Source organism: Rhinopithecus bieti, unplaced genomic scaffold (genome assembly GCF_001698545.2).
Source record: "Rhinopithecus bieti isolate Rb0 unplaced genomic scaffold, ASM169854v2 scaffold_10685, whole genome shotgun sequence".
NCBI classification, from domain to species: domain Eukaryota; kingdom Metazoa; phylum Chordata; class Mammalia; order Primates; family Cercopithecidae; genus Rhinopithecus; species Rhinopithecus bieti.
Genome location: NW_016806950.1, coordinates 628,438 through 640,291, shown reverse-complemented (window position 1 = coordinate 640,291; position 11,854 = coordinate 628,438). Strand labels below are relative to the sequence as shown.

General features: G+C 46.8%; 1 protein-coding gene across 1 annotated transcript in view; it reads right to left on the bottom strand.

Annotated features, from left to right (window-relative positions):
• Positions 1 to 9,951: 9,951 nt before the first annotated feature.
• Positions 9,952 to 11,854, bottom strand: part of ARHGAP23 (Rho GTPase activating protein 23) — an 88,129-nt gene continuing 86,226 nt past the window's right edge. Inside the window, exon 25 of the mRNA XM_017879024.1 lies at positions 9,952 to 11,848. Within this exon, the coding sequence (XP_017734513.1) occupies positions 11,381 to 11,848 (468 nt within the window). The 3' untranslated portion in view covers positions 9,952 to 11,380. The remainder of the gene's footprint in view (positions 11,849 to 11,854) is intronic.

The following is an 11,854-nucleotide window of genomic DNA, read 5'->3' as shown; positions in this document are numbered from 1 at the left end:
AAAAAAAAAAAAAAAAAAAAAAAAAAAAAAAAAAAAATCTTTTCATGTATTTAATAGCTGTTGGCATATCTTCTTTGGATAAATGTCTTCAGATCCTTTGCTCATTTTATTTAAATTGGGTTGTCTTTTATTGCTGAATTTTATTGTTCTTTATATATTCTAGATATGAGTCCCTTGTGAAATATATGATTTGTAAATGTTTTCTTCCACTGCGTGTGGTGGTGCATGCCTATAATCCCAGCTCAGGAGGATCACTTGAGTCCAGGAGGTTGAGGTTGCAGTAAGCCATGATCATATCACTGCATTCCAACTGGAGCCAAAAAGTGAGTCCCTGTCTCAGGAAAAAACAAAACAAAACAAAAAACAAACAAAAAACCACTTTTTTTCTTCCATCCAATGGTTGGTTGTCTTTTCACTTTCCTAATAGTATCCTTTGACACATACAGTTTTTAATTTTTATGAAGTCTAATCTACCAACTTTTTTTCTGTTATAGCTTGTGCTTTTGGTGTTGCAGCTAGAAGATGCTCCCACCTCAGCCTCCCAAGTTGCTGGGACTACAGGCATACACCACCATACCTCGCTAATTAAAAAAAATTTTTTTGGCCGGGCATGGTGGCTCACACCTATAATCCTAGCACTTTGGGAGGCTGAGGTGGGCAGATCGCTTGAGGTCAGGAGTTTGAGACCAGCCTGGCCAACATGGTGAAACCCTGTCTCTACTAAAAATACAAAAATTAGCCAGGCGTGGTGGTGGGCGCCTGTACTTAGGAGGCTAAGGCAGGAGAATCACTCTAGCCCAGGAGGTGAAGTTTGCAAGGAACCGAGATCATGTCACTTTCCAGCCTGGGCAACAGAGCAAGACTCCATCTCAAAAAAGAAAAAAAAAAGAGAAAAAAATTTTTGATAGAGAGGGGGTTCCTGCTGTATTGCCCAGGGTGGTCTTGAACTCAGCATCCAAAAGTGCTGGGATTACAGGCATCTGCCACCATACCCAGATAATTTTTGTATTTTTAGTAGAGACAGTAGAGACGGGGTTTCACCATGTTGGCCAGGCTGGTCTTGAACTCCCGTGCTCAAGGGATCTATCTGCCTGCCTCGGCCTTCCAAAGTGCTGGGATTATAGGCGTGAGCCACCAGCCTGACCTTTTTTCACATTCTTGATGATGTCCTGTGATGTACAGAAGTTTTAAATTTTTCTGTTTTTTTTCTTCCATTGTTCATGCTTTTGGTGCCAAATCTAAGAATTCATTGTCACATTCAAGGCTGTGAAGATTTACCTTACGTTTTTTTCTAAGAGTTTTAGATTTTATATTAAAGTCTATGATCTATTTTGAGTTAATTTTTGTAGATAGAGTGAGGTAGTAGTCCAATTTCATTCCTGTACATGGGGTTATCCAGTTGTCCCAGCACCATTTTTTTAAAGAAGATTATCATTTGCCCCATTGAATGGTCTTGGTAACATTGTCAAAAATCAAATTGACACCCAGTGTGTATCATGGATGTAAAAAATGTATATTATCAGTTGATCATAAATGTTTGGGTTTATTTCTGGACTCTTAATTATTTTCCATAGGTCTATATATCTAGCCTTATGCCAGTACCACACTGTTTAGATTACTGCAGCTTTGTAGTAAGTTTTGATATTGGGAAATGTAAGTACTTCTACTTTGTTTTAAATTTTGTTTTCACTATTTGAGGCCCCTTGGAATTTCCTATTTAGTGGATTCTTTAGAATTTTCTACATACTATCTCATGTCATCTGCAAATAGATAGTTTTACATCTTCCTTTCCAAAGTGGATGGCTTTTATTTCTTTTTCTTGCCTAATTGCCTGGGCTAAAACTTCCAATAGAATGTTGAATAGAAGTGGTAAGAGTGGACATCTTGTCTGTTTCCTGATCTTAGAGGGAAAGCTCTCAGTCTGTTAATTAACAGCAAGAAATACAATATTAGTTGTAGTTTGTTTTTGTTTGTTTGTTTGTTTTTAGACAGGGTCTCCCTCTGTCACCCTGGCTGGAGTACAGTAGCTCAATCATGGCTCACTGTGGCCTCAATCTCCTGTGCTCAAGCAAACCTCCCACTTCAGCCTCCCAAGCAGCTGGGACTACAGGTGTGAACCACCATGCCTGGCTAGTTTTTGTATTTTTTGTAGAGACGGGCTTTCACCATGTTGCCCAGGCTGATCTCAAACTCCTGGGCTCAAGCAATCCACCCACTTCAACCTCCCAAAGTGCTAGGATTATAGGCATGAGCCACCCTGCCTGGCCTAGCTACAGATTTTTCATAGGTATGTTTATCAGGTTGAGGAAGTTTCCTTCTATTCCTAGTTTGCTGAATTTTATAATCATAAAAGAGTGTTGGATTTTGTCTTGCTTTTTCAGCATCTATTGAGATGATCATGTAATTTTTATTCTTTATTCTCTCAATTTCGTGTGTTTCACCGATTGATTTTCAAATATTAAACTAACCTTGTATTCCTGGGAGATAAATCCCACTTGGTCATGGTGTATAATCCTTTTTAATAATTTCTTGATTGGGTTTGCTGGTGTCTTTTTGTTGTTGTCGTTTTGAGACAGAGTCTCGCTCTATCTTCCATGCTGGAGTGCAGTGGCGCGATCTCGGCTCATTGCAACCTCCGCCTCCCGGGTTCAGGTGATTCTTGTGTCCTAGCCACCAGAGTAGCTGGGATTACAGGTGTGCGCCACCACACCCAGCTAATTTTTGTATTTTTATTAATAGTAGAGACAGGGTTTTGCCATGTTGGCCAGGCTGGTCTCCAACTCCTGGCCACAAGTGATCCGCCTGCCTTGGCCTCCCAAAGTGCTGGGATTACAGGTATGAGTTATCACACCTAACCGTTTTGCTGGTAGCTTGTGGAGGACTTTTGTTTCTACAGTCACAAGGGATGTTGCTCTGTAGTTTTCTTGTGATATCTTTTTCTAGCTTTGGTATCAGGGTAATACTGGCCTCACGGTTCCTTCCTCTTTTTTTTTTTTTTTTTAAGAGTTTGTGAGGGATTTGTATTAATTTTTCTTTAAATATTTGGTAGAAATCACCAGTGAAGCCATCTGGGTCTGGAATTTTCTTTGTTGAAAGTTTTTGAATGACTAATTAAATCTTTTTCCACATTGTAAGTCTGTTCAGATTATTTATGAGTTCTCCTTCTTAAGTTAGTTTTTATAATTTATGTCTTTCTAGGAATTTTTTCATTTCTTCTATTTATTTAACTTGCTGGCGTGCAGCAGTTGTTCACAGTGTTCCCTTATTATCCCTTTACTTTTTTTTTTTGAGATGGACTCTTGCTCTGTCTTCTAGGCAGAGTGTAGTTAGGCCATCCCGGCTCACTACAACCTCTGCCTCCCAAGTTCAAGCGATTCTCTTGCCTCAGCCTCCTGAGTAGGTGGGATTACAGGCGCCCAACACCATGCCTGGCTAATTTTTGTATTTTTAGTAGAGACGGGGTTTCACATGTTGGCCAGGCTGGTCTTGAACTCCTGACCTCAAATGATCCGCCCACCTCACCCTCCCAAAGTGCTGGAATTACAGGCGAGAGCCACCGCGCCCATCCCACCTCTACTTTTTGTAAGTATTGATAGCTCCCTTTTCATGCCTGAGGTATTAATTTGACTCTTCTCTTTTTTTTTCCTTGGTCAGTCTAGCTAAACAGTTGTCAATTCGTTGATCTTTTCCAAGAACAAACTTTTGGTTTTACTGACTTTCTCTATTTTTTCTATTTTCTATTTCATTTATGTTTACTCTCATCTTTATTATTTCCTTCCTTTGACTTGCTTTTGGTTTAGTTTGCTCTTCTTTTTCTAGTTTCTTAAGGTGGAAGTTTAGGTTATTAATTAGAAATCTTTTTTCTTTTCTAATATTGACATAGTTATAAATGTCTCTCTAAGCACTGCTTTTGCATCCTGTAAATTATGTTATGTTGTGTGTTAGTTTCCATTCATCTCAAGATATTTTCTAATTTCCCCTGTGATTTCATCTTTGACTCACTGATTATTTAGGAGTGTTTTTAAATTTCTACATATTTCTAGCCAGGCGTGGTGTCTCACGCCTGTAATCCCAGCACTTTGGGAGGCCAAGGCAGGCAGATCACTGGAGGTCAGGATTTCGAGACCAGCCTGGCCAACATGGTGAAACCACATCTCTATTAAAAATGCAAAAATTAGCCGGGTATGGTGATACACTCCTGTAGTTCCAGCTACTCGAGAGGCTGAGGCAGGAGAATCACTTGAACCCGGGAGGCGGAGGCTGCAATGAGCCGAGATCGCACCACTGCACTCCAGCCTGGGGGACAGAGCAAGACCTGCCTCGGGAAAAAAAAAAAAAAAAAAAAAAAAAAAAAACTACATATTTGTTAATTTCCTCGGTCGTCATTGTCTAATTTAATTCCATTGCAGTTGGAGAACAGACTTTATATAATTTCAATCCTTTTCCATTTATTGAGGCTTATTTTAAGGCCTAGTATATAGTCTATCCTGAAGAGTACGTCATGCGTACTTGAGAAGAATGTGTGTTCTGCTGCTGTGTGGAGTGTTTCAATGTCTTTCAGGTCTTGGTTTACAATGTTGTTCAAGGCTTCTACTTCCTTGTTGATCTTCTGCCTCACTGTTTCATCCATTATTGAAAGTGGGGTATTGAAGTCTCCAACTACTATATTGAATGATCTAATTCAGTTCAGTTCCCTTCAGTTTTATTAGTTTTTGCTTCATGTATTTTGGGCTCTGTTGTTAGGAGCATGTATGTTTACAATCATTTTATCTTCCTCATAAACTTGCTCTTTTATCATTACAAAAGATATTGTATCTTTAGTAACAATTTTTTTTTTTTTTTGAGACAGAGTCTTCTTCTGTTGCCTAGGCTCAAATGTAGTGGCGCAATCTTGGCTCACTGCAACCTCTACCTCCCAGGTTCAAGCAATTAGGAGCTCCTGTCTCAGCCTCCCGAGTAGCTGGGACTACAGTGAGTGCATGCCACCGCGCCTGGCTAATTTTTGTAGTTTTAGTAGAGATGGGGTTTTACCATGTTGGTCAGGCTGGTCTTGGACTCCTGACATCAGATGATCCACACATCTCAGCCTCCCAAGTAGCTGGGATTACAGGCACACACCAGCTGGGAAACTAGCCACACCCAGCTAATTTTTGTTATTTTGGTAGAGGTGGGATTTTGCCATGTTGGCCAGGCTGGTCTCAAACTCCTGACCTCTGGTGATCTTCCCACCTTGGCCTCCCAAAGTGCTGAGATTACAGGCGTGAGCCACTGCCCCCAGCCTAATTCTGCCTTCTTGAGTGTAAAATAAATATTTTCTTTCTTTTTTTTGATACAGGGTCTCACCTCCTGGGCTCAATGGATCATCCCACATCAGCCTCCCAAGTAGCTGGAACTACAGGCATGAGCCACAATGCCCGGCTAACTTTTAAAATTTTTCTATAGAGATGGACCTCGCTAGATTACCAAGGCTGGTCTCAAGTGATCCTCCTGCCTCAACTTCCCGAAGTCCTAGGATTACAGGCATAAGCCACAATGGCTGGCCAATATTTTCTAATATATCATCTATTTAATTCTGGTTTTGTTTTGTTTCATTTTACAATTTTTTGAGTTATTTTTAATGGTTGCCCTAGGGATTACAATTAGCATGTCAACTTACAACAATCTAGTTCACCTTAATAGTAACCTAATTTTAATAGTGTTTAAAAACTTTGCTCTAAGCCAGGCACGGTGGCTAATGCCTGTAATTCCAGCACTTTGGGAGGCCGAGGCAGGTGGATCACCCAAGGTCAGGAGTTCAAGACCAGCCTGGCCAACATGGCTAGACCCTGTCTCTACTAAAAATACAAAAATTAGCTGGGCGTGGTGGCAGGCGCCTGTAATGCCAGCTACTCAGGAGGCTGAGGCAGGAGAATCACTTGAACCTGGGAGGCGGAGGTTCGTGCCATTGTACTCCAGCCTGGGTGACAAGAGTGAAACTCCGTCTCAAAAAAAAAAACCTTTGCTCCAAGATAGCTCCATTCCATTCCTCTCCGGTCCTTCATGCCATTATTGCCATACAAATCATACCTTTATATGTCAACACAGTTTTGTAATTATTGCTTTATGTAGTTATCTTTTAAAGACAGGGTTAAAGACAAAAAGGAAAATCTTTCTTTCCTTCCTTCCTTCCTTCCTTCCTTCCTTCCTTCCTTCCTTCCTTCCTTCCTTCCTTCTTTCTTTCCTTCTTTCTTTCTTTCGTTGAGACAGAGTCTTGCTCTGTTGCCCAGGCTGGAATGCAGTGGCACTATCTCAGCTCACTTCAACCTCCACCTCCCAGGTTCAAGTGATTCTCCTGCCTCAGTCTCCCGAGTAGCTGGGATTACAGGTGCCCACCACCACACCCAGCTAATGTTGTGTTTTTAGTAGAGACAGGGTTTCACCGTGTTAGTCAAGCTGGTCTTGAACTCCTGACCTCAAGTGTCCACCTGCCTTGGCCTCCCAAAGTGCTGGGATTACAGGTGTGAGCCACCAAGCCTGGCCTATACTGTCTTTCATAATGCCTATGTGGTTATCCTTTCGGTGTTCTTTATTCATTTGCATGGGCTCAAATTACCATCTAGTGTACTTGTGTTTCAATCTGAAGACTTCCTTTAGAGTATTTTTTTTTTTTTTTTTTTTTTTTTTTTGGGAGACGGAGTCTCGCTCTGTCGCCCGGGCTGGAGTGCAGTGGCCGGATCTCAGCTCATCGCAAGCTCCGCCTCCCGAGTTTATATGCCATTCTCCTGCCTCAGCCTCCCGAGTAGCTGGGACTACAGGCGCCCGCCACCTCACCCAGCTAGTTTTTTGTATTTTTTAGTAGAGACGGGGTTTCACCATGTTAGCCAGGATGGTCTCGATCTCCTGACCTTGTGATCCGCCCGTCTCGGCCTCCCAAAGTGCTGGGATTACAGGCTTGAGCCACCGCGCCCGGCCTAGAGTATTTCTTATATGGTATGTCTGCTAGTGATAAATTCTCTGTTTTTTAATATCTAGAGCTATCAGTGGGGCTATGGCAGTTCACACCTGTAATCCTAGCACTTTGGGAGCCTGAGGCAGGAGGGTTGCCCAAGAGTTTGAGACCAGCTTGGGAAACATAGGAAGACCCTGTCTCTACAAAAATTTAAAAATTAGCTGGGTATGGTGGCACGCACCTGCAATTCCAGCTACTTGGGAGGCTGAGGTGGGAGAATTGCTGGAGCCCAGAACGTCCAGGCTGCAGTGAACTTCAATCGCCACTGCACTCCAGCCTGGGTGACAGAGCGAGACCCTGTCTCAAATAAATAAATAGGCCCGTCACAGTGATTCACACCTGTAATCACAGCACTTTGGGAGACCGAGACAGGAGGATTGCTTGAACCCAGGAGTTCAAGACCAGCCTGGGCAACATAACAAGATCTCTACTAAAAAAAAAAAATAGCTGAGTGTGGTAGTATATGCCAGGGGTCCCAGCTACACAGGAGGCTGAGGCAGGAGGCTCACTTGTGCCCAGGAGGTCGAGGCTGCAGTGAGCTGTGATCACACCACTTCACTCCAGCCTGGGCAATGGAGCAAGACCCTGTCTCAACAATAAATAAATAAAATAATAAAAATAAATCTAGGCCGGGCACGGTGGCTCAAGCCTGTAATCCCAGCACTTTGGGAGGTCGAGATGGGTGGATCACAAGGTCGGGAGATCGAGACCATCCTGGCTAACAGGGTGAAACCCCGTCTCTACTAAAAAAACACAAAAAAAACTAGCCGGGTAAGGTGGCGGGCGCTTGTAGTCCCAGCTACTCGGGAGGCTGAGGCAGGAGAATGGCGTAAAACCCAGGAGGCGGAGCTTGCAGTGAGCTGAGATCCCGCCACTGCACTCCAGCCTGGGTGACAGAGCAAGACTCCATCTCAGAAAAAAATAAATAAATAAATAAAATAAATCTAGAGATATCTTCATTCCTCTTATTTATTTATTTATTTATTTATTTATTTATTTTATTGAGACAAAATCTCACTCTGTCACCCAGGCTGGAGTACAGTGGCACAATCTCGGCTCACTGCAACCTTCACCTACCAGGTTAAAGCGATTCTCCTGCCTCAGCCTCCCGAGTAGCTTTCCCGAATAGCTGGGATTACAGGCATGTGCCACCACGCCCGGCTAATTTTTGTATTTTTAATAGAGAAGGGATGTCACCGTGTTGGCCAGGTTGGTCTCGACCTCCTAGCCTCAGAAGCTCCCGGCCTTGGCCTACCAAAGTGCTGGGATTACAGGCATGAGCCACTGTGCCAGGCCTATTCCTACTTTATTTTTGAAGAAGAGCACAGGGTTTTCATCCATTCTCTCTCAAAGTCTACTGCAGTCTGGAGAAGGCGGCCCAGTGGGCTTGTTACCCCATCTCTGTGTCCTTTCTCTGGACTTAAACTTATCATGGTTCCACAGCATACTAGCTATGTGACCTTGGGCTGGGCGAGTTATGTCACTGCTGCGTGCCTCCGTTTCCTCATATATAAAATGCAGAAAACTGGTGGTATGCTCAAGAGTGTTGGAGAACTGATTTAGGACGTGATGGCCGGGCGTGGTGGCTCACGCCTGTAATCCCAGCACTTCGGGAGGCTGAGGCGTGTGGATCACCTGAGGTCGGGAGTTCCAGACCAACTTGACCAACATGGAGAAATCCCGTCTCTACTAAAAATACAAAATTAGCCAGGTGTGGTGGCACATGCCTGTAATCCCAGCTACTCAGGAGGCTGAGGCACGAGAATCACTTGAACCTGGGAGGTGGAGGTTGCAGTGAACCTAGATCCAGCCTGGGCAACAAGAGCAAAACTCCGTCTCCATAAAAAAAAAAAAAAAAAAACAAAAAAACAGATGTGTAAAGCCCTTGCAGCTGGTGCAGAGCCTACACTGCTATAAGCTCATTTGCCCAACAGAAACAACTTTGGAGGGTGGCGCATAGGATTCAGTGAGCAACTGAGCTCTTCCCAGCTCCTGAGCTCCTCCCTAGATTATCTTTATATATATACAGATTTAAATATATATGTTTAACAGAGGAGGAGGAGGGACTATACTATGTTGCCCAGGCTGGTCTTGAATTCCTGGGCTCCTGCCTTGGCCTCCCAAAGTGCTGGGATTACAGGCGTGAGCCACCACCCCAACCCTCCCTAGATTCCCTTTAATGACTGTCACCTGGCCTTCCTACAGAAGGCTGCAAGGCTCAGCAGAGGCAGACTGTAAACTGGCTGGGGTGACTACAAAGCCACCGCCCGCACAGAAGGACGGGTGAGGTGGGCGGATCACGAGGTCAGGAAATCGAGACCATCCTGGCTAACACGGTGAAACCCCATCTCTACTAAAAATACAAAAAATTAGCCGGGCGAGGTGGCGGGCCCCTGTAGTCCCAGCTACTTGGGAGGCTGAGGCAGGAGAAGGGCATGAACCCGGGAGGCGGAGCTTGCAGTGAGCCGAGATCGCGCCACTGCACTCCAGCCTGGACAACAGAGCGAGACTCCGTCTCAAAAAAAAAAAAAAAAAAAAAAAAACGGGGACAACGGGCAAAACCCATTCTGTCCTTTTGCATTATCATCTGAGCCTGGAGTGCCTAGGAAAGCTGGCCCAAGCCTCCTGTCTGTGGGGCAAGACTGCTGGGAACATTGTGAAGCTCCAGGTAGGCCTGAGAAGGTGCCTGTGCAGCTGCCTGGGCTCTGTAGGAATAGAGAGCAGGTGCCTGGAAACCTCCCACAGCAGTGAGGGCCACCCACTCTTCCAGCTCATATCTGTCCCTGTATCATTGACCAGTCCCCCAGGACACTTACAAAAAAGTCACCAGGAAGAAGTTTGCTTCCGCCCTGCCACCGCTTGGTCCAGTCCCCATCGCCCTCCTTCCCTGGGCCAGGTACCTCACCTGTCTCCCAGCCCCACTCTGGCCCTCTCCCTCCAAAACAAGTGAGACAGCTGACTGGTGCCTTGAGGAAGGCCATTTATTTCCAAGATATAGACTGTACTTTTAAGACAGGACTTTTCAGAAGCAGGAAATTTTAGTTGTTGCCAGAGAGGTGTGTCAAGGACACAGTGAAAGGAGCCATGCGGACGTGGGGTGGAAGGCTTTGTCCAACACTGTTACAACACTTTTGTAAATGAGCAAAACATCTTTAAAAATCCTTATAAATTCTTTATAATATGTTACACATTTAGAGACAATATTTACAATAAAAAGATGGGGGAGGGAGGGAAAGAAATCTACTTTACAGTAAATCTTTGCATAAAACAAGAGGACTGATAGACGTGGCAGCGGGTTCACCACCTACCTGGGCTTCCCTGGAATGAGTGAGGGTGTGTGGGGGCTGGCCTGGTGATTGGAAATCTATTTACAACCTGTGGGGAGAAGAGGGCGCTGGGTCCTGTCCATCCTGCAGGAACAGCCCAGCTCAGACCCCATAAATCAGTGTGTGAGTGACAGAGACACCAGGGGTGTTGACTATCCCCCCTCCTAAGGGGAAGAAGGTGGGCTTCTATGTGCCTGGGCTGTGGAAGGAACAGGCACAGATGGAAGAAAAAAAACAGGGGTGAGGGAGGTACCAGTAAGGGGGACCCTGAACCCCCCAAAACTGGGGAACAGGCAGCTGCCCGTGGTTAAAGCGCTTAGGGGGTGACTCAGACAAAAGGATGTTGGGGTGTAACCCTGGTGAGGGTTTCAGTCCTGCTTCCTTGGAGTGGCCCCAATCCCCTTCTCCAGCTCTGACAAGGAGGTGGGGCAGGATCCTGTGTGCACCAAAGGCAGGGAGCCCTGGGTGGGGGGGGGGGCGAAGTGGGGACCGGGGTGAGGGTAGGGGGACAGAAGTCGCTACTAGAAACACCTTGGGACAATGACTGCACACACTCGCACACACAAACCCCTCCCTCGGTGGACATACGCATCCTACACCTCCTCCCCCCAGACATACACACATCCCCACTTACAAGCTGAGGTGGGAGGGCAGAGGAAAGAAGCAAAAAGCCAGCATCACCCAGGATCTTTCCTATAGTCTGAAACTTAGGGGTTCCCTAGTCACACGCCATGGTCCACAAGGGTCCCCAAGTGCAGCCACAGAAAGGTTCAGAAGGACCCATCAGGCGCATGTGTGCAGGGACACAGACCCCAGCAGCCCACGCCCTTTCCGCTCCCGCTCATTACCTCCGGAACCCCCTTCCATTCACTCTTAGTCCAGTTCCAGCCTTCTCTGCCCGCCCCCTGCCAGTTCCAGCACACCAACTAGAGACTCGGCGTGCTGCGCCCTCCATCCCCACCATGCACCCAGGGGCCACAGAAGAGGAGGTGCAGGCTGGAGGAGCCTCCTGGTTCCCAAGGGGCTCTGGGGAGGGGTGGGGCCCGACCGGCGCGGGAGGTGGGTATCACAGACACTGATGCAGGCGGGAGGCGGCCGAGCGGCGCGAGGGCTGGCTCTGCAGGGACCCCTGGTCCCCGGGCGCGGGCGGCAGCGAGGCCGCGGACGACGGGGCCCGCGCCTTGGTGGACTCCAGGCTGCTGAGTCCGGAGTCCTTGTTGTCACTGTGCGCCCGCGCGTTCGCAGGCTCCGGGGGCCCCCCTCCGCCCAGCTCCTTCCACTCGTTAAAGTTGAGGTCGGTCAGCGGGCTCTGCACCACCACCGTGTGGCGGCGCCAGCTGCTCCGGCGCCGCCGGGTCTCGGGTGATAGCGGCCGCCGCAGGCGCACGGCCAGCATGTCGTCTGCTGTGCCGCGGAGCCGCAGCCGCAGCGCCTCCATGCGCGAGGGCCGCAAGGCAAGCGCCGCCGCCGAGGGCCGCATCGACTCCTGGCTGCTGGACGACGCCGAACCGGGCAGCTCCGGGACGCGGGGACCGCCCCG